Source organism: Rhinatrema bivittatum, chromosome 2, assembly GCF_901001135.1.
Source record: "Rhinatrema bivittatum chromosome 2, aRhiBiv1.1, whole genome shotgun sequence".
Taxonomy (NCBI): Eukaryota; Metazoa; Chordata; class Amphibia; order Gymnophiona; family Rhinatrematidae; genus Rhinatrema; species Rhinatrema bivittatum.
The window spans coordinates 708,700,053-708,723,037 of record NC_042616.1 but is presented as its reverse complement, the minus strand read 5'-3'; the positions used below and the strand labels follow the sequence as shown (position 1 = coordinate 708,723,037).

The window sequence follows — 22,985 nt, the reverse complement described above, 5'->3', positions numbered from 1 at the left end:
ACAGATGCTAAACTTTGCCGGTGTCCATTTTCCGAACCCGTGGCTGTCAGCGGGTTCGACAACAGACGCCGGTAAAATTAAGCATCAGCTGTCAAACCCGCTGACAGCCGCCACTTCTGCCAATAAGGAGCTTCTAGGGACACGCTAGTATCCCTAGTGCCTCCTTTTTACCGCGGGCCCTCATTTGCATACAGAATCACGCGCCCAGGAGCATGGCCTGGGCGTGCGTCGGGAGAGCGGGCGCTCACATCGGAGCGCCAGCTCTCCCGAGTATTTTACTGAATCGGCCCGAAAAAGAGTACATTGTACAAATCAACTCCTCTTATCTTTCATTGCTCCAAATGACAGAAAAATCTTCACTGATGTCAACTTTGCTGTTCGTACCCCCTGACTGTGTATGTAAAATTGCCACCCTCCCCCCTGAACCAAGTGCCCCCTCTTACAGTGGTATAAATAGCAAAGTTACATGTTGGTCTCTACAGTCTCTCTTGAAATTAGCCTAACCCGCCCCCTTTTATCGCAGGCGCTATTTCCACTATATGGCATTTTGATAAATCTAGGCCTAAGTTTGTATCTGTAGCAATGAAGGGTAAAGTAATAAGGAGAGACTGTGGCACTTGAACCCTGGTCTTCCCAGTTCAAAGCCTGCTGCTCTAAACACTAAACTATTCCTCCACTCCACTTTATAAGTTAATTTGTTTTGTTATTTTAATTGAATTTATTTTATTGCTGATGTTTTCCCAATTGTAAAGGTAGGTTTTTTTTAAGCTCCCTCCTAAATTTGAAGATTCAGGAGAATTTAACTCAATTCATATGACACATATTGAAGTCCCATGTCTCATACCATCCAGATGTTCAATATTTACTTCTTGTCTATTCTCCTCATAGTCCTTTCTGGTACCCAGAGAGTACCTTCCCATTTCTCTCTCCAAACCCACAAACTAGATGGATGCCACCAGTTTTTTTAAAGTCCAAATTCTTCCCCTTCCATGAGGAGATTAATTAATTCTTTCAGTGACCTAAAGGTCCATGGATCTCGGACTTAGAGACGCCAAAGTCCTGCATGATGATAAAACGCAGAATCCCTGGATCCTGGGAACGCAAGAAGAGGATAAAAATACAACCCAACAGTGAGAAAGAAAGGGTGGATACAACTTCCTCCACCCAAACTCAAAAAGGGACAAACCCTGGCATTATTACAGTTGGGAAAAAGGCATCCTGTCTCCTTCTCAAGTCCCAGGTCTCCTTCCATGATGCCTAAGAGTCCCTTTCTCAAGGGAAAACACAACAAAACCAGGAGTAGGACCAGTAACATCCTGCCTCCTGTAAGGGCCAACTAAATATCCTCCCTCCGCAAGGGGGGACACTAGTTTATAAAGAATCAGGACTCCACCACTGCAGCCTCCTGCATGGGGGAGCTCTACCCAAACTACTTCTCCCCCTCCCCCTACAATTATGACAATCTTTTTAGTGGAGGCTCCGTAGGGCTCTATGAAAAAATAATTTTAAACAATGTAAATGATAACCAAAAGACGTGCTTCCTCTAGTATGCAGTCTGCCTCCTCCAACAACTACAGTATCAGTCTGTGCCAGCAGAAAATGATATTGGATCATTTTCAGCTTCTAACTGCTTTAGCAACCCCTTGTCCTCAAAATCAACAAACTATCCCCTCACCTACTGCCAACAGTACATTTCTGAATGCAGAAACATAGGCCCTTTTAGGTTGCCTTTACATCACTCCTGAGTCTACCCCCCTTTCAATCTCATATCAAGACCTCTTATTCTAGAACTTCCTTCCACTAAAAGGAATAGGTCTCTTGTGCATTATCTATATCTGTGAGGAATCTGTATGTCTCCCTCTATCATATTCCCGCTCCTCACCTCACTGAATATACAAATCTCGCTTCATAGGGCTTATGATGCAGGTTCTGCATATAGTTTTTGGTACACCTCCTTTGATCTGCCGCCACTCTACTCGTACACTTTTGGGAAACATGGCATCCAGAACTGGACACTCCAGATAAGGTCTCGTCAATACTCTGCATGTAGGCACAATCAGGAGAACTCGAAGAAATCCCAGGTGTCTGGGCACCAATTATCTGATGCCTGCTGCAGTCCTGGCTCGCCTGCATTGAGAAGACAGCACATTGCAGTCAGACTGTGGGCAAACCCCAGGGAGAAAAATATGCTGCTGTGGTTTAGCACAGCCTCTAGCAGGCTGCCAGAGGTAGAGCTGCCAAGTACTTTAGCGGAGAGGGGAGCACGGTAAAGAAAAGGAAGGAAATTAAACAAAACACACAGTAAGAAGACAAAAAAAGAGAGCAACTAAAAAGAGCACACCCCAAAATAGTGTCAATTATACCAAAAAACCAGTTCATATTCCCTGGTTTCTAATTTATTTATTTTAAATGTTTTTCCACACCCCCCAGAGGAGATACCTCTCCATATGTGCCTTAGCATTCTCTGTCACTTCAAACTGCCCTTTTATTCCTGTGGAACCTCAGAAGAATATCGTGAGATCTCAGTCCTGTTTGGTGCACATTGATTTTTGCCTTAGGTACTGGTCTCTTGGATTTCTGCACTCCAAAGTAAATCATATTGGATTTTTTGGCATTTAAAATCACTAAACTCTTGATCATTCGGGCTCACTTCAAATCAATCCTCCAGATTTTAATACCCTTTTCCTACAATACCACTTCGGAAAATACTGAACAAAACTTGAACAAGGACTGATCTTTGAGGCACTCCACTGATAACTCCTTTCTTTTGCAGGAGCTATTCTCTACTGCCTATCACTCAACCAGTTTCCAACCTAATCTAGAGTAAGACCCAACCCTAGGATGCTCAATTTATTTCTACATCTTCTGTCAAAGGCTCTACTGAAATCTAAATATACTGCATTCAGTACTTGCCCCTGATCTAGTTCTTTGGTTACCCAAACAAAACTGATCAGATCCTTGAGACCCGACCTCCCTGTAATAAAACCATGCTGCCGCCTCTGGATGAAAGATTCTCTGCCATCCTGTTAGTAGCAATCCCAATTTACTCACCACAAAAGGTCAGACTAACTGCCCAGTAGTTTCCTTCCTACTTCCACATTTATGAAGAGAGATATGCATGCCTGTCTCCAGTCTTCCGCAACACGTGTGCGTGGTGGGGTGACAGGCAGTGCTGGCATCTCAGTCAGAACATTGATCGGGATCCACGAGCCTTCATTCGTAACTATCCAGGGATTTCCCCCCCCCCCCTCCCCCCTATTTCATATCCCCTCCCAGCTCACCTAGCCCATTCAGTAGAGTCCTCAGCCAGCAGCTAGGCATTGGGGCTGCTTCTACAGCCCTGCGGTCAGGGACCCTAATTCAAGCCACTAGCTGTCACTGCGGAACGCCCTCTCCCCGGGGACTGTGAGCACTGCCACCACAGCATACCCAGCCATGGCTGGCCCTGGGGAGCGGAAGACCTGACCTAGGAATCAGACCCAGGCCCTACACACATTTATCTATCTGATTTATATTCCGCTTTTCCACAAACTTGATTCCCAGATTTTTCAGGAAAACAAAATGATGGAAACAGGCATAACATAAGGTCATAAGCATGCCACAATGGCTTAAATAACCAAACCCACAATATTACAAAAGGCAACCACTCAAGAATAGTTAAAAAGAATCGCTAGTGGAGCTGCCATAAATATCTCCCAGCTCCCTTGCTTCAGGATGCTGCTGCTAGCAGGAAGTCAATGCTTCCAGTCTCCAGACTTTGCACTGAGGGGTAGCCATTTCATAGCGCTGCACTGTAAAGTTTCCCTTATTTCCAAAATGCCATCTCTGTGCTGTGCGGTCCAGGGGCTTTCCTATTTGTACTTTTTGGTAATACTTCCGTTCTCAGTAAATCCAGGAATCCATTTGGCGTATTTGTCATGTACTTTACATTTTTTTCTTTAGAGTTTATTCAGTTTTTGTGCTTTTTGCTCTTCTTTTGTGGTTTGTTTTCTTTGCTGCTTATTTTGCAGTTTGCTCTCACTTTGCTTTCCCAGCCTCTATCCCTCCCTACTTCTTTCATCCCCCAGCCTCGTCCTTTTGCCAGTTCTTCTCGGCCCCCCCCCCCCAGTCCTCCTCGCCTCTCCTAGCTAGCATCCTCTTTACCTCTTCTGGCCTGGCAGAAGTGGATCGTCCCAGTGAGGCTCGAAAGGGGCTCCAGCTTTAACCTCATCTCCCTAACAGGGGCCAGTGCCTGCTCAAAGCGGTGCAACCACTGGTGAACTCCAAAGGTCTTGCCCATTTGAAGGGCTCTGGAGTCCTGCTAGAACTGCAGGTCCTGGACTGGCTCAAACCACAGAACAGCTGAAGCAGCGGCCAGCGATTAGATGGGTGCCAGCGACCCACCATGCAGGTCACAGGGAACACTGGCAAGTACCAGGTATCAAAATGTCAATGTCATTTTTTTTGGGCCAATAAGGGACCTCACAATCTGAAGTATCCTCCAGCTATGAAAGGACAGCAATTCTCATGGATTTAGGGAGAGAAAAAAAAAAAAAAGGCAGCAAATAGTCCAGAATTTGCCCAGATAACCCAGCTTCACCTGACAAGAAAAATCAGCAATGGAAGCAAAAATTGGTAGCATCATCTGCACATCACATTTCTCTTCGGTCTGTAATAAAATTTCTATTTCAATCATTAATTTGCCATCTTTCCATAAAATAAAGAGGTGTTAAAATTGAAAAACAATTGTAGAGCAACAGGAAATGAACTCTGCTATATAACAAAACAATAAGTAACTCAGCAGCAATAGGAAAGAAAGATGGTATTGAATAAATCTGCACAAACTAATGAACACACTATATAAAGCAAGACCAGAAACATGATAATTAATATTTAACCCTGATTACTAATAGGTCCTGTAACAACCTAATGCAGTTAGAGAGATAATTAGGGGAGTATCCATTCATGGACAGACCTCCCCATTGGTGGAGCTGTACTGGATACCCTTGGTCCTGAGGTTTTATAGCAGAGCTCTGACATAGGCTCTGGGGGCAGTATTATTTGGAAGTCAGAGAGAGGGGTATTTTTTCTAAGTTGGATTTGGGCCTACCTAGAGCCTCAGAAACCATCTGAGACCCCTCCAGGACAGGCCAAAAGGCTCCGCTACTGCACTCTCCTCATGAGATGCAGAATGGCTGCTCTGGGACTATTTTGGGATTTTGAACATTTATTTAGAGGAGCCAGGGACTGAGGAACCCCAAGCTGAAGAAGCCCAGTGTTTAGGGAAGATCTGCCAAACAAAGGTAGTGACCTACTGCAGAGGATTCTTTGTTTATTTATTGAAGCAATTTATATTCTGCATATATTGGTTACCCATGCTAAGTGGATCACAACATAATTTAACAAACAAAAGATTAGACAAAACAAAGATAAAAAAAAAAAAAATTCTATTTGAATATTTGTAACAATTTGTGATTAAAATGTATTATTTCCATAAATGAATGAAGTTACTTTTGATCTAACAGAAAGGCTTTCTGATTATCTAAGTTGGGGAAAGAAGATTTGTTTCCAACATCTGAGAGGAAGTGTTTTTCTGCCCTTCAAGGGGATTTGCAAATCCTGCAGTCTGCCAAGGATTCCTACCACCTGGGATCCCACCAGAAGATTAATCTACTAACTGTGAGTAAAAGATCCACATTCAAGGGAGGACACCCATCCAGCATCTACCAAAGCCCTAAGAGATAGAGACATTCAATTCTGTGCCAAGATAGATTTTTATGCCATCGGGAGGGGTTTCCTGTCCAGCCAAGGGGGTCCCATGCCCAGAGGGACCACTGCACAATCTAATCCAGAAGTGTGGCTGGATCCTTGGCTTAATAAAGACTAACACACAGATAGAGGAGAAAGGAGCTGTAATTTGCATTATTTAACTATGCCATTCAACAAAACTATATCAGTAAAGATTTATTTTGGACACTGCCTATGTGGTCAGAGTGTGGTTTGTTTGGTACAAAATACACATCTCAACAGTGTAATGAGGGAAAACCAGCTAAACACTCTAGCCACTCCATTCTGGGACCAGAGAGGCCTCCTTTCCACCACTAATCCAAAGAACCTACACCTTGGGATGGGAAGAGAAGAAAAAGCTAGCCAGGGTCCCTGCCCCAAAGAACTTATAAATAACTATGTCCCCCTCCATACCCAATTCGTACACTAAGGAAGGGTTACAAATACAGTGGTCCCTTAACTTACGAACTCAATTGGTTCCAGAGAGCTGGCTGTAACTCAAGACTATTTTTTCTATAGGAAATAATGGAAATACCCATAATGCGTTCCAAACCTCCCAAAAGCACCCCTTACCTAACCATTTCTATAATAAAAAATGGTTGTATAAATGTCTGTAATTACCAGAAACACCAATAATTTCCTAGTGTACTCACCAAAAAAAACTTACAAAATGTGCCTAACCTACCAGAAAGAACAATTTCACCTCCTCCACCAGTTCCTTTACGATATCTGCATTTGGACTCTCTACCTGAGTAACATCAAGCTAGGTTGAGAGAACATTGCACAAATCTCATCTTTGGGTGAGTTTCCTCACTCCGTAGGTCATCAAATCTTCACAAGAGAGCACTGTTCTGTTTGTACGTCTCACTTTGAATATCAAAGTGGCCCCTAACCCCTACACTAATACCTAAACCTCACCTCGAGTTACTAGGTGGGCCTCCCATAGAGATATAAATACCTATCTCGTGTGAGGGCATTATGGCTAGTCTGTCTCTCTCCCCTCCCCCTCTAAATGGAAATATTATGGTTGTAACTCGAGATATGTATTTTGCTTTTTACGAACAGAAGGCCCAGAAAAGGTATATATATATATATTAAAAAAAAAAAAAAAAAAAAAAGTATCTATAGTAAAAGTTAATTGCCCAACATGACCTGTTCTCTGTAAGACACACTTATGTCATCCCAAAGTTATATGTAAACCGAAGTGATTAGTAACATTGTTACTAGAACCTCGGTATATAAAAAAAAGTTAAATAAATAAATGACTCAAAAGCTGTCTATACATTATTGCCTATAAAAAATAAGGTTTTTAAGAAGTTGAAAATGTTTATTTTTGCATGCCTACCCTGAATCATCTACAGCAGTAGGATTATGGTATTGCATGTTTTCTGTTTATGCATTTTAACTGTAATGTATGTTAAATGTATATTGTTATCTGCACTGAACTGTTGTGAATTTGCTCGCTATAAGATTTAAAAAATAAATAAAAAAAAAGACAGCCAAAGTTGAGAAGCCAAGTCATCTAAGTTCAGCTCTAATTTCTCTTGGCAGAGTGGTCCACAGCTGAGGGACTGAACACAAAAGCACGTTTGAGTCCAGTCTATTCGCATTTCTTTTAAAGTAAAAACTCAATTTGCATAGCAGAGTACTATGGTCAGTTTGTGATAAAACTAAAAACTGACTGGTATGTTGAAGCTATAAGAGGACCAAATAATATTTCCATGACATAAATCTGCTTTACAAATCCATATACCCTTTGTATGTCACATCTCATCCATGTTAGATGAAAAAAAATAAAGAAAAAAGAAAACCAACACCTTTGCCCAGCCTTAGAAAGCCAGAAATGGAAAAATTGGACCCTAGACAGGCCTGCTCAGACGCATGTGGTTAAGTAGCAATATGTGCGCTTTGTGACTCTCATGTTCATACAGTCACTACCATCGCCTGAACACGAATGCACGCATCTCTGTGCATGCCAGGACTATGTAGACTGCTATTTTATAGTGTTTTATGAGGGGAGAGGAAAAAAAAAAAAGTCACCTCTTATACAAGCAAAGGCTAGGGCTAGCCTAGTGTGATAATAAGTACTTGTACACCTAGCAAGCAACGTAGAACATAAACAGGGCAGTGCCCTGCTTACTGCGCTCAGCACAGATAACAGACACAGCCCTGCCCATGTCTTAGGTAGTCAAGAGAGAGGACTACCCAGAATACCCCTCAGCTCCTATTTGCCTACAAAAGAAAAACACAAGGAGGAACCAGCGCCTACAACCATCTGGCTGTGCAACAACTTGTGAGAAGAATCAATTTCCAGTTATTAACCTCTGCTTTTACCATTCCTGTAAAACACACCCCACCACAGAAGCTAAATTAGTGGCCATGAAGTGTAATAAGAGTAGATAGAGCACCTTTCATCTGGAATGGTTGTGCCCAGGCTTGTTCCCGGATAATGGGAGTTTTTCTAGAAAATAGAACGCATGATGCCAACCAATTTTTGGACAGTAGGAGATTTTCCAAACAACGACACAAGTCTAGGTTTTTTGGGGGGGTTTTTTGCCAGATGAGTTCTACCATTTACATTAATTTTGTTCAGCATATCATAAGGAAATTCCTTTCAAGAAGACAGAGGTTTAAATTGTAAATGGGTACTTATGAGGAAATATTGAACTTAATGATATTAGTTGGCTTATAAATGCACTCTTATATAGATCAATGACAACCACAAAAGATAAGTCCAGATCAAAGCCAGGAGCTCCAAACTTGGTGACACAGTAGTAAAGAGACTTGCCCAAGGCCACAGTCTGTGGCAGCAGGAAAACAAATTTTTGGGCCGGGATTTCTGAATTAAGAGTCCAAAACTGTAACCACTAGATCACTCTTCCTCTCCAGCTGCTATCATAACTTTCTTCCTATCTTCATCCCAATGAAACCAGTCTTTATCTAGCATATTAGATAACGAGGTTTAGGGCTCAGAATAACTGGTTGAAAACCATTAAAGTCCTACTGTTACCACTCACTTTGAGTTGGTCCAGGTACCCACTTGGACCAAGAGTTCTTTTGAAGAGGGAATCATTGCAGATGCAATGTTTTAAGGGCCAAAACAAGTCTGCCAGCGGGTTGAAGGGAAATTTGCTGTTGACTCAAACTCAATCTCACTGTATTGTGCTCCAATAGGTACTTTTTATTTTTTCTGAAGGATACAGTTTGCCATTGCTGCGACATCCAGTTCATTAACGTCAGCTGATCCTGGGCAACCCTTCTTGAATTCCTTCCGCAGGTCAAAAAAGGAATAGAAGCATTCGGGCAACAGAATGTTCTGTTGGAGGACAAGGCAGTGGGCGTTACCTAAACTCAATGCTGCCCAGTCTCCCAGCAAATGAACAGCACCTGTACACAATGAACTTTTTTTTTTTTTAAAGGCTGTTTTCCAAAATCAGATGTGCCAGGCTTCCTGTTGGCATAACCCATTCCCATAACTCTTTCACAGCTTCTCAAGTTGTTTATAATGTCACCACTTAACCTTTCATGGGTACCAAACCTTCAGATTTGTTCTTCTTGACAAGTTTAGATGACAGAACACTATAATATATTTCTAACATGCTTGAAGGCAATGCCTTCTTGTGGCATTAACTTTTACACATTTCTGATCAGCTTTCGAGAGCTATGCGCCCTTGAATCAGGTCAATGCAAAATTAACCAAGCATCCTGTTGCCCGTTTATACCAGACTTGCAATTTTGGAAACTGTCTGCTACAAGTTCTGACAAGTCATTTGCTTTGAATTATCCTGGGTGATTGCTTTTTAATCATAGTTTATAATACTGCCAAGGAAATAAAAAGGTTCTCCAAATTTGTTCCTGTGGATTTGTTTTTGACAACCAGTAAAAAAAAGGAACCAGTTACCAAAAAAAAAAAAAAAATCTTATGGATTTGGGGGTTAACAGAAGCAGCGCAGGGTAACTCAAAATACCATGACTTGTATCTTCCATGTAAATAAACAGGTGGCAAGGCAAAGGTGTAATCCTGCTACACAAAAGGGCGAGCCACAGTCTAACTAGGCACATACCGCCCCCCCCCCCCCCTATCCCATCCCAAGGTAGCCCAAAGAGGTTGTCTTCAGGAGGACACTTCCCACCTCAGCTACACCAGATGACTTGCTATAGCTGCTTGGGACTAATAAGAAAAGCAGGATTTAAAAAAAAAAAAAAAAAAGGAAAGTATTGCAAAATATTATATTTTGTATGCATAGGATATCAGCAGTGAAGGCTAGGGGCCCACCTTGTATAACAGAGAACATCAAATTGCCTAAACATCTTTTCACTAAGATGGGCTTGCACTGTGTGAACTACAGGAACTGTCCTAGAATGCTGTTCAGACACATTTAGAAGATACTTCCATACAATGAACATTTTGGAGTTGATAGTGCAGTAAAATAAATATAAATAAAGGGGAAGTTGCCACCTGTCTGTACTCTGGTGTCATTTAAGGGTTTGTTTTTTTTTTTTGTTTGTTTTTTTAATAGTGCCGCACTGGAACAAAAATGTTTGGGCATCAACAATAAGATTCCAATGCAATGAATGGAGATTCAGCCCTATTATAAGGCCACAGATAATTCCCTACATAGGCTAGTTGCTAATATTTGTTTTACTGGCTGGTACATAAGTACACTTTTGTATTAAAAAATAAAATGTAGTTTTTGGCATCCAAAGTATTTCAAAAGATTGTTACTGGTTTTCGTTACATTTTAACGACTGACAATTGGCACCCTATCATATAAAGAGAGAGAGACTACAACCAAGTACATGTCATATCAGTGCAAGGGAAAAAAAAGAAAATAAAAAAAATTCTCCTCCATTCGTTTTAGGGGGTTCTAGCACAGCTTTGTGGAAGTTCTCTGGCAGATCACACATACTCCAGCATAAGTGGGAAACACTAATGAATCCAGAAAAAAAAACAAAACACATATTCCCAGAGATTCAAGCACTCAAGAAATATCTCCCTCCGCACTCATATGATTAGTATTCCAGTTTGAGATTATTCAGTAAATGCTATGCATGCAATGTCATACAGACGGGGTTTCTTTTGGGTGAGGCTTTTCATTTTCAAAGCTTTGCGGCCATGATAAGTGAACTTTGGGCATCTGTTTAAAATTGTGCATCCAGTTATAGCAGGGGTGGCTAACTAACTTCGGTCCTAGAGAGCCACTCAGGCCAGGTTTTCAGGATATCCACAATGAATATGCACGAAAGACATTTGTATGCAAATGTCTTTCGTGCATATTCATTATGGATATCCTGAGAACCTGGCCCTTTGTGTCTCGGGCAGACTGGAGTTGGCCACCCCGGAATTGTATCACCACCCAATGACCTAAAAAACAGCAAATTAAAACACAAAAATTCCAGTTTTCTAATACTTGAAGCTCTTCCGTTTCATAGTATTTAGGACGGCCTCTCTTTGGCTTTATACAGTACATAGTCAATTTAGGTCGACAGAAGAAAACCAAGGGTCGCATCAACTTCAGCCTTCTTCTGCTTTCCTAACAGCTCTCTGTGGACCAGAGGCATTAAGAGGATATTCTTCCTCTCCTCTGCCCCCTTACTGGAGTGCCAATATACATCTAACCTATGTGGTGGGCCAAGAGACCCGACCCCAAACATGGGAACCAACTTGCTGAGTTAGCACTTTTATAGCTATAAATCAGACCAACCAATATAGTTATCAAAAATACTTATTTTACTTTTAAAAGTAGTTTGGTACTGTAGTAAAAATGTTACATACATTTACTTCTCTGCAATCTGAGAAGCTTGAACTCCAGTGTACTATGTGATCTCACCAAATCCACACAAGATGCGCCAGCATACAGAACATTATCAATAGCCTGAACAAGCAGATCAAAGGGAATGCCCCAAGGCAAAACTTGACTGCAAAGCCCATGGGGCAGCCGCATTCCTCACGCACAGCAACACAAGCTGAAGCCATTAAAATAAAAATGCACAAATCACCAGGTCTTGCTAACTTATGCAGTGCTCACTATATGCAAATTGTAAATTAGAAGGCCAACACAGTTACAGCTAGAAGCTGGGCCGACCACTGAATCAACACCTCAAAAAATGATGCCAGACTCATCGTAAAAGCAGAGCTATAATTTGGTAAGCAATGAAAGCACAGGAATGCATAGTGAAATTCATTCAGCCCTTGCAAAACACAGCAATGCCTAAACATTCCAGAGTAGTCCACTTTACAAACAAGCAAGCTAATGTTAATATGCAATAGGGCTCATCTTTTCATAGCAGCTTGCATGATCAATCATAAAAAAAAAAAAAAAAAGTTGCAACTACTTCATGGAAGAATCTGTTAAAAGGGCTCAGTTTAATTTATGTACATAGACACCTACCTTTTTTGAAGCTTCGGGATGGAGGACCTGTCTGACGTGAAGCTGCCCGTCCGTGCAGAGACAGAAGGATGTACCCACTCCGATATTCAACTCATTGCTCACAGACTGGTTAAACTGCAGGGCAGAAGAACATATACAAACATCAAAAAAAAAATGTATATCTATTACTTGCAAGCAAAAACAGAAGACTGCATCCATCCCTCTTGTTTAGGTCTCAATACCATTTTTTTCTAGTCAGAAGAGTCTGACACAAGACATGCAAAAAAAACACACAATGTACCACAGAATTTGTATTTACAAAAGCAAGTGAAAAGATGACAATCCCTAGTGTCAGGTACTACTACTTAATATTTTTTATAGCTTTACTACGTGTAACCTCACCCTGGAGTGCCTGTCCTGCATGAGTGGGGCCTTAAACTAACTGATAATCTCTTCAGTGCTGGGAGTTGTCTTTCAATGCCCGGAGTGCTAAGAGTGACTCTAGTGGGTCTGTGTACCCCTGGGAGAGGAGTATCCCCTTTGAAAGTTCACACTGAGGGCCCATTGTACAAGAGCCACTCCAGATGCCACAGTGGTATCCACAATTAAAGTTTACTTGCAGATAAGCAATGGTATATGGACACAATTGATTCAGTTCTCAGCCCCACACAATTTAGCCATTCACTTTACAGTTCCTTTTTCAATCTGTGCAGGAGTTTCCCTTACAGGGACCCAGCATATCCCCAGTTTCCAGGGAGTGGAGGATAAAATAAGCCAAACAGTCTTGGCACAGAGAGTTGCTACTACTCGCTCTCTGTACTGGGTGAAGACTCCCGTGAGGTATCCTCAGTGTTCTCAATTGACTTATCACTCGCAGTTCATTGTACTCTTGGCGCTTGGATCCCTTATGGGAGGAATCCAGATGGAACAGCAGCTTCTGATGTTCCCTTCAGGTAGGAAGGAGCAGCTAAACACTTCCACCTGAGTCTTAAAACAGGTGGAGGGACCTGGCACCAGGTCACCACCTCCTCATCGAGGTGTGGAGGGGCAGGTCTTCACTGACCTGGGCAACCCCAAAAACAGGGTTCCCCAATGCCAGAGTCCAGGTGTTGCACAAGTTCTCAACAGGCCTCCTACCAAGAAAATATACTGAAAGGGATATCCCAACCTGCTAGTGAATAGACTGCATGGAACCCCTCTAGACCCTGGTCAGCTTCTACAGTCTGGTTAGCCTGCTTTCCCTGACTGGTCCTGGAAAAAAAAAACCCAAAAGCTAAGCTCATCACTTCCTCCTAACTCTACCCAAATCATAAGTACTGCCCATAGACTCCCTCTAGGGAGCTGCTTAAAAAACCTCCCAGCGGGAATGGCCATTCCAGACCCTCAAACGGAGGGGCTGCATCTGAATGGTATCCTCCCCCTCACAGACCTGCACTGCTTCTGAAAACAGGACAGATACATAAAAAGAGGTGGTCCCTGCTCTGGAGTACAGAATTCAATAGCTAGGGAACTCCTCTACAGCAGGTTACGCAGTCAATTCAATGTTGCCTCATCTTACATGCCAGCAGTTTGAGAAAAAAGTTAGCAAGTAGCACATTTAAAACAAACCTGAGAAGGTCTTTTACTCGATGCACAATTAAGCTCTGGAATTTGTTGCCAGAGGATGTGGTTAGGGCAGTTAGTGTAGCTGGGTTCAAAAAAAAGGTTTGGATAAGTTCTTGGAGAAGTCCATTAATTGCTGTTAATCAAGCTGACTTGGGGAATAGTCACTGCTATACTGGCATTAGTAGCATGGGATCTATTTAATGTTTGGGTACTTGCCAGGTACTGGATTGGCCACTGTTGAAACAGGATGCTGGGCTTGATGGACCCTCGGTCTGACCCAGCAGAAGCACTAGGTGAACTAGGCAGGGGTTTCCGAACCTGGCACTCATCGTACTCACTCTATAAGCATTAAAACTTAAGAAAAAATTGCTCAGCTTGCCAGCCATACATGAACATTAAAACTAAATTCGATAGTCACTAGGTTGCTCAGAGTTTGAATTTAAAGGAGTGTCCTGTTAAAATATTATTTTCCTTGGGGTTACTTAGGAATAGGACAAAGATCGCTCCTTCTAAAGACCCCAAGTATTCCTTTTTAATGTTTCTGAAGTGTCAATTTCATTGCAATAAATCAAAATTCTGCAGATTATCGTTGCTGCTGGATGTATGTTGGCATCCTGGTGGAAGAAACCAGCCACTCCGCCAACAGCTTCGGTCTGTTCATTAGGCAGGGAAGCTGACGGCACTGAAGAATGACACTTTAGTTTAATGATATTTGGGGACTCTCTCAATTGTGGTTAGACGCCTGTCATGATTAAGGTCTGATTCTTTTGTATGAGCACTGGTATTCACCCACATTACTGACTCCATTTGGTTTATAGGAAAGGGAAGGAGGTTGATTGAGGGAGGGGGAGGGGGACTGGGTTTACTTCCCAAACTGTTCATGGAGATATTGCTATTTTGTTATGGCTTTCTATATGCTCACTTTATGATTATGACCTGCAGTAAATTTTAAATTACAAAATATCACATACATATATATATATTTTTTTTTTTTTTAATTTATTTTTTTTTTTCCCGTATAAGAAAACAATCGTGCCCCTCTCAGGAAAGGATCAATGGACCCTTTTGGTGTATTCTCAAAGAGGCTACAACCAACAAAATGTATATTCAATGACAGAGTAAAAAAATTACTCAATAGCAACCAGTATACTTTTAATGTTACTTTACAGAGTAACTACCTACAAAATAATGGGGATTCTACTACAGCCAAAAGTGATTCTCATGTGTACTAATATTGTCTTGGAAGATGTCAGCTGTTAATAACAAAATCTTTCAGTCAATGGAACAATGCACCCTGTATTGTTCAATAGCTGCAGCTGATATGAATTAGACATGTTTGTAATAGAAAATGTTACCTGGTTTTTTTTTTTGTTTGTTTAGTAAAAAAAAAAAAACACTTCAGAAACAATTCTACAAACTGTTTTTTGTTTCTTTGGGACAAATTTACTAAGTTTTCCCCCAAACAGAGACAGTATAGTGAAAAGTTCCTTAGTAAACCAGGCCCTTTTGTTTAGAAGTAAACATTTCTCAAAGTGTCAGTTTATCAAAAATAGGAATAAATTACAACTGAGTTTTTAAACAATTTAAATCACACTTGTCAAAAGTGACTAGTTTTTGAAATTCATAAAAAAAAAAAAAAAAAAAAAGAAAACATCATTGAAGCCATGTGAGGATGACAGACATGTAGAAGTGCTCAAGAAAGTCATAATTATTAGGAACTTTTAAAGCCTGTTCCAGGTAATATCAAAATCAGTACTTCTGTTCAAATCTGATAAGTGAGGAAGAGTCTGAAAACTTGCTAAGTTTTCCTGTTGAATTTCTGAAATCACCTTCCAAACTGGAAATTTTGTTGCTGAGTAATTTGAATAAAAAAACAAACAAAAAAAAAAAAAAAAACAGAGAAACAACGGCAGAAAAGAACCAAATGGTCCATCCAGTTTGCCCAGCAAGCTGTAGTATCTGCTGCACCGTGCAGGTTACCCCCATGCTTATCAGTTTCCCAGACCGTAAAAAAGTCAGGGCTCTTGTTGGTTGCTGTTTGAGTCCAATTCCCTGTTACCTCTTGCTATTGAAACAGAGAGCAAAGTTGGAGTGGCAAAAGCATCAAGCTTATTGGTTAAGGGTAGTAACTGCCGCACCAGCAAGTTACCCCCATGCACTCTTTTCTTCATTCCCATTCTCTGGCCATTGGGGATCCACAGTATTTATCCTATGCCCCTTTGAATTATTTCACCGTTTTCTTCTTCACCTCCTCCTCAGGAAGGGAAAGAGGAGGATGGTGAAAGATTATTCCAAACTTTCACTGACACTGCTTGAAGAATAGTAACCCAGGTTACTAAAAGCAGTGCACTCCATCCTGATGCTGGCAGTAAACGGAAGCCTGTAGCTTGGAGGCTGGTGTTGCTAGCGTTTCCCTTGCAGGATCCCAGATCTAGTTTCACAACTGCAAGTTGAAGGGGGAAGCCTGCTACATGAAGTTTTAACACTTTAACTCACATTTATAGGGACAACAGGCTGAGAAGATAAAAGAGGGACAGTGTCCAGTTACAGAAGGTGCCTGGCATCACCTCGAATGCCGTTAAAAAAACGAGCCAATACAAACCAATTCTTTTTGCTGCTGTGTTTAGTTTCTGAGTTAGTCACTAGTATCTCCACTATGGTTGTTGGCAGAATTTAGTTTCGCTGCTGAATGATCTATCTAAAGTTAGTCCTAAGGCATGCCTTATTGCAGAGCTGTAATAGGATTTTTTTTGCTACTCTTCTAATATCTGTTATACACACTTTTCTTATCATGAAGCTGCAATCAAAGTTCTCTTTGCTTGCTGCTATTTTAAATATGCCGTAAATTGCTTCAGGTGAAGCAAGTATTCAAAAAGACAGGTAATGAATCTGAGAAATAAATAAAAAGGTGTGTACTGTGGAGAACCTAGAACAGGGACAGAAAAAAAAAAAAAAGGCTTGTGCATTGGGAAGCAGAAGATGGAGAACTTCTGCTGGAGCCAGTTTCTTTCCTGCACGTGCAATCAGGCTACTGCTACTGGACTGTAAATCTCTTGCCAGGGATGGCAGGATGCAACTTTAGGAACTCCACTGTATTACTTAGGTTTGGCTTATGTTACGATAAGGAAGACAGACTTTTGTAATTGTGGTAGCTTTGATGCATCCAAATCTCTTGGCGTGCCCTTGTTAGCTACTGCTGTTGCTTGGCTCTTTCCTTAGAATTTATCCCCTTTGTAAAACTGCAGAACGGTTTGCCGTATGTCCACAGGACAGCAGTTAGAAAAGTGCACAGTTTTCTAACAGATATTGGATATTCAAATCAGTTGCAATTCCGAGTGCGTTTTTCATGTCATTTCAGCTTTGCACTCAACCTTATGTTTTTATTTTCTGTACTGACTCCCGAGACACCGCTGGGGTAACTAATACTAGAAGCTCAGTGCATGTGACAAACTGTTCAAGAATCCAGCTGACCAGTGGCAATATCATTTCTGTCTGATACCAAATCACTTTCTTTGGTTGCAAGAATCTTACAGGTTACAGAACTATGATTGCTGTTAAGTATTTATTCCATCACCGGATCTGGTGCTGAGTTTTAACATTCAAGATGAAAAGAAGACAATGTCTTATAAATTGTAGCTTTTGTTATAAATTGCAAGATCAACAAAAAGCAAAAAAATATTATCCCACAAACAAACAAATATCCACATTTTTGGTAAAGAAATCACAAGGACAGACTTTGGTTCATGGAGCGGATATTTTTGCCAGAAGTAGTATTTGCTTGTGGCCAGCTGTATGTTGCTTTGTCAAGAACAAAGATTAGTAGAAAACTTGAAAGTGTTTGTCACTGAGGATGAGAATTCAGGAAGCTTCCTGAATGATAAAGTGTCCATGGGAAGTGATGCCTACAATGAGGGCATTGAAGAGTAATAAAATGTGATAGATGGAAACTGTGTTTTAAAGAATATAATAAAATTGGTATTAAAAAAATACAAATTGATGTATTAAATATTTAACCTGCAAGTCATCATTTGACAGGCATTTATGCTAGTTTAAAATAACTGCAGTCCAGGTGGTAGGAAATCAAAATGCATTGCCCTTGCAATGTCTAAATTAAAATAGGTGCCATGTGTGCATGGAACTGTATTAAATAAGTTACAGAAAAATGTGCAGATTTATAGACTTGTTTGCACGCTGAAGTACTGTAAAATAAAATTGAGGGGCTTACATGTGGAATGAACACAGGATGATTTACACAAAGACCATTTGCTTATCATACAAGATCGCATCTTCCCCTTAAGCAAGTCTCCCTTGCAGAGCACAGACAAACAGGTTCTCTTAGTTCAATTCCTTGGGTGGTAATTGTAGCAAAAGTAAAAGCCCTGGTACAATAAACCCCATCAGGGAGGAATTAGAGAGCTTGCCCTATACAGGGAAGGAGGTGAAGGCTGAGTGCTTCATTTACAAACTGGGGGCCCGAGAACACCAGCCTCAACTCCCCTCCTGTTCCCACCCCTCTAATGGGCCTTTCCCAGCACCACTACCATGCAATAACCACAGCTTTCCGAAACTTGACCCGGTGACCCCTTAGCCATTACTATTTTCAGAATATGCCCAATGAAATGCCCTGAGAAATCTGCATCCACTGGAGACCTGGTATATGCAAAGACAGATTCAGATAACTTTATTAGTATGACAATTTGTAGTATGTAGGGTGACCAACTGCCCAGACACTGTCTGGTTACAAGGGACACTGTAAAACCCAGTCAGGCAAGGCCAGGCGCCAATCAGCGGTAGCAGCCCACCAGCGCTCCAATCACCTGCCTGTTTTCGGGGCTCGTGTGACTCTTCTCCTCCTCCGCCTCTCCCACAGCTGTGCCGCATTTGTTGCTACTTTGTGCTGTCCTCCTGGGAGTCGCAGAGGAAGAGGAGAGTCGAACCTGAGCCCCAAAGACAGGCAGGCAGAACCTGCCTAGGAAAAGAAAAAAAAAATCAAAGCTCGATTTGAAAAGGAAAAAAAAAGGGGGGGGGGCGGTGGCTGTGGCCAGCCGCACCCCCCCCCCCCCCAAAGTTTCTAGTCCTGCTCCATGGAAAAGTTGGCAACCCTAGTAGTTTGGCCAAAGTAATACATCTCATGAATGCTCAGCGTGGATATCCTGAAAACCCGACCGGCTATGGGGAGGGGTCACCAGGACAGGGGTTGGAAGCCATACTTCACAGCTTTCAGCTAGACCTGAAACAAGACAAGGGATTTTACCTTCTTGGCCTGGAGTCTCACATACCAGCAGTGGGGCAGGATAAGGGAGAAGCAAACCATTTGCTATGGGTATTGTCACCGGCTGGCATCACCAGGACATATGAAAGAATTGACATGACCAGCCGGGGCAGCCATCAGCAGTGTGACCGCTTGGGAAGAATCAGCAGCCCGCACGGGACGAGTCAGGCTAGTGCTGTGTGGCATCAGCCCGCGGAGGAGGCAGCAGCGCTAGTAATCAGCCCTGGTGGGCCACAAGGCACAGGAGATACTGCACAGCCTGCAGGGGATAGGGAAAGAGTACGTGTCATGGGCTTGGGGTAGTAAGGAGGAGAGTATTTGCTGGGGGACTTAGGTGGGAGAGAGGATTGTTTTAAAAATGTGAACTTTGACAATGATATAAACTGTTGGGGGAGGGGCCAGTGCTTGCTTGCATCTTGGTGAGGAAGGAGGGAGGGAGGGAAAATGCTTGATGAGTCGTGGGGGGGAGGTAATATAATTCGGGTTTTGTTTTGGTTTTTTTGGTGTGGGGAGGAGCTTGCATCCTGTCCAAAGAGAACAGCGGCAAGCCAGTTTCAGACAGGGCTCCCCCCCCCCCCTACATCCTTCTCTTCAATGTCAGAGAGGTCCCGCTCCCCACTTGGGTCAGATCCCCCCTGTCAAGCAGAAAGGCAGCGGGAGGCCATTAGTACTCCGATTGTACCAGAGAGATGCAGCAGGCCAGAGTCTATCAAGCCTCTGCCAGACAAAGAGAGAGATCGCCAAGAGCCAAGCAACCCCTGCTCGGCTGGGGCTCATCAGCCACCCGGCCACGTGCACGTGTAGCTTAGCTTTCGTAAGTGTAATCTCCGCCCTGCAAGCCCAGGGCTGGGGCGAGCTGCGCCCAGAAGCTCGCCGAGCCTGTCCGGTTGTGCAACAGGTTCCGGCAGGGCAGGGCAGCGCAGAGGCGTGCTCACCTGTCGCAGGGCCTGCTCCAGTTCCGGCGCCGAGCAGAGGCTTTCCGCTTCCAGCTTTGTTCTCTCCTTGCACTCGTCTGTCACCTCCAAGTGATCGGGTCTAACCGAGACCTCATGCAGCTCCCCCGCCTCCGAAAGAGAGGAAAAAAAAAAATAAAAGTCCAAAGACAGATCGGGTTAGTTCCCGCCTGGGAGACAAGACTTAGGCTACCCCCCCCCCTTTAATCATTTGTTTTTACCTCCCACAACCCTGCAAAAATCATCGATACGAAAAGGTGAAGCAACCGACTAGCAACAGAACAATAAAACACGCCTTTCTTTCAATTGCTGCAGGTTTGATTTCCAAACATATGGAGACGTCTACGTTTGCATGCATGGACGCAATTACTATTAGATTTTCACCTCTAAAGACAAAACTAAATCCCTGCAGTTACCAATATCCTTTGCTACTCTGGCGTGAATATTTTGCCAGCAGTGGAAAACAGCCCCACCTCGGCAAACATTCACGCCTTTCTTGATCTACTAATAATTAGTAGACACATCGGAAGAGAAAGCTGTACTCACCAAGCTTAGCTTGAATTATCCTTAGGAAGAAATGAGGTCAAATTCGACCTAACTTTTTAAATATTACACTTTTTTTACATCTGATTTTGAGAAAACTGTATTTAAATTTTCTCCTTAGACACACAAAAAAAAGCTTTAGCCTTTTTGGCTCTTTACTTTATATTCCGACAACTCAGTTTACACAAATGCCCAGCATGGAGCTGAACAGAGAAACATAAAGAATAAATACCTTCTTGTTAGTCAGATCTATCACTTTCCAAACCAACTGGACGACTTCTTTCTCATCGGATCCCAGTTTACTCCCATTAGCACCGGCCGTGGCCCCGAACAAAACCACCAAATAATTAGGAGAAGCAGCTGTCATGATGATTAATAAAGGAAAACTAACCTAAACTTACAAAAAAAAAAAAATTAGAAAAAAAAGAAAGGTAAAAGAAACAGTCACCTCACCCCGCAATGTAGCAGAGGGGAATAAAAAAAAAAATACACCCCCCACACCTCCTGCCACCCAGGGGAGACCTGCACCCTTTGCAGAGCTGCAGGGTCAGAGCGAAGCGGCTTTGCTGGCCTTCTTTTTTTTATGTATATATTTAATTAATTGCGTGAGAGCCTGTACTAAGCAGGCTACTCCCCCGCAATGGCTGATGGCTTGTGTTGGGGATGTGGCTCTACCTGCTGTCCCCGCCCATCCCCACGTGGTTCAGCAGGTAAGGGATACCTGGCCTTAGGCGGCTCGGCTCTTTCCGGCAGGCTTCGGCATCTTTCGCTTCTCTCCGCCCACTCCCATTGGCTTGCGCCGGAGCCGCCACGGGTCGCTCCACACTGGGGACACGGATACCAGACCCTCGCTCCATTCATCCTTACAGCAGCGCGTTCCGCGACTCATGAACGTCTACGGTGGCTATCGCAGCGTTGCCAGCTCGGGCTATTTCACGCTCAGTTGGGCTAATTTCCTCCCCGTTGTGCAGGGATTTTTTTTTTTTTTTTTTTTTTTTGTGCGGGTTGGGCTAGTTTGGGGCTGGGCAACGGGGCGACTAAATCCTCTTTATTGTTTGCGTATGGCGCTTTTATTCTTTGCTGCAGGTAGCCCAGCACTAGTTATAGAATGCTGACTCACTGGCACCAGCCAATCAGAGGAAGCACGAAATGCAGGGTGACAGAATAGTTTCAGATTCAGAAAACTTTATTGGCCTGCGGGTATAGAGCTCTCCTACCACACTGGGTGCTTCTACTTTTACTTGCATCCTATTCATAAAACAATTTTACTTTTCTTAACAAGAAATAAAAGATTTAAATTTAAACCCGGACGGTAAGTTGTTTCTTTAAAGCTTGTTTTTTTCTAGTATCACTTTGAAATTTTCTAGCCAGCAGCACCACTAATTCCTTTCCTGTACATGGAAAATACGGTGAAAATCAAAGCAGTTTGAAGTTCCAAATCTGAATAGCAGAAGCCTCCTCACCTTAAATATTGTCATCGTTAGGAGGCAGTCTGGCTTTCATTATATCAAAAATTTGGGTTTCAAAATAATTGAACACCAAATGTTAGGGTTTAAGGGTCAAAGGTTTCATGAAAAACTTTCCCAGACCTTGCCCCATCATGTGATAGGGGCAAGGTCAGGTTCCGCCAGGGTTAGGGGGCGCCCCAGGCCCTATCACTGGAGCCACCACTGATTTTTGAAGGTTTGGGTGGGTGGGTTGCCACTGAACCCCAATGATTTTTCCCTGTTGGGGTAGGGGAGAGAAAGTCATGAAGTGTTTAGAAAAGGGTGGGACCACACTTTAACTTTGGCTGACAGGGTTGGGAGCAATCGCCATGCATGGAATTAAATCTATTTTTCATACTTTTTGGAATTTGGGCTGCCTCGGGTGGTATGCCCAGGGTTCAGCCCAAACCTCAGCTCAACTTCACTGTTTATGGTGGCAATTTTCTTATGTGGTCGGCCCTTTAAGGCGATCGTGGTAACTTGAGGTTGGGACCGCCATTGCACCTAAAGTGCCACTAGCTGCTGTTCCTCGCGAGAGGGGTTGTTCCCACTATCACGGCAACAACCCCTCCCCCCTGCAATAGTGGGATCCCTCCTGTGAAAAAAGATCATGGTTTAGTGGCTCTAAGCCTTAAGTTGTAAGTCCTTTGGGGATAGGGGAATTCCTACAGTACCTGAACGTGAAGTGCCCAAAAAGCTGAATATAAATCAAATATATATTTTTTCTTTTCCTTTTCTTTTAATTAATATAGTACTTATAAAATTGTCTTGCAGGGAATGTCCAAAGCTAATTATTTTTTGGGACTTAGTAGTACAATTGATTGGAGAAATAGTGGGAGAGAAGATACCAAAAGGATCCACAATTTTTTCTTTTGAATATCCCCTATAGTGATTCCAGCTCCAATATTTTTTTCTTGGCACAGCAGATAATTATTGCGGCTAGGGGCGAAATTGCTTATACTTGGAAAGAGGCTGAATTGCCACCTGT

The 22,985-nt window shown here is 42.6% G+C and overlaps 1 protein-coding gene across 4 annotated transcripts in view; it reads right to left on the bottom strand.

Annotated features, from left to right (window-relative positions):
- ESRP1 (epithelial splicing regulatory protein 1) overlaps nt 1-21,139 on the bottom strand; it is a 162,969-nt gene extending 141,830 nt beyond the window's left edge. Inside the window, exons 1-4 of one of the 4 annotated variants that reach the window (XM_029591713.1) lie at nt 20,743-21,139; nt 19,950-20,078; nt 12,159-12,272; nt 8,968-9,082 (exon numbers count right to left, since the gene is read on the bottom strand). In XM_029591713.1, coding sequence (XP_029447573.1) covers nt 8,968-9,082; nt 12,159-12,272; nt 19,950-20,078; nt 20,743-20,877 — 493 coding nt within the window. In that variant the 5' untranslated portion in view covers nt 20,878-21,139. Of the gene's footprint in view, nt 1-8,967; nt 9,083-12,158; nt 12,273-19,949; nt 20,079-20,188; nt 20,307-20,742 lie in introns of those variants that run through there. The other 3 variants (XM_029591715.1, XM_029591712.1, XM_029591714.1) reach the window with 3 other exon arrangements.
- Nucleotides 21,140-22,985: the final 1,846 nt, after the last annotated feature.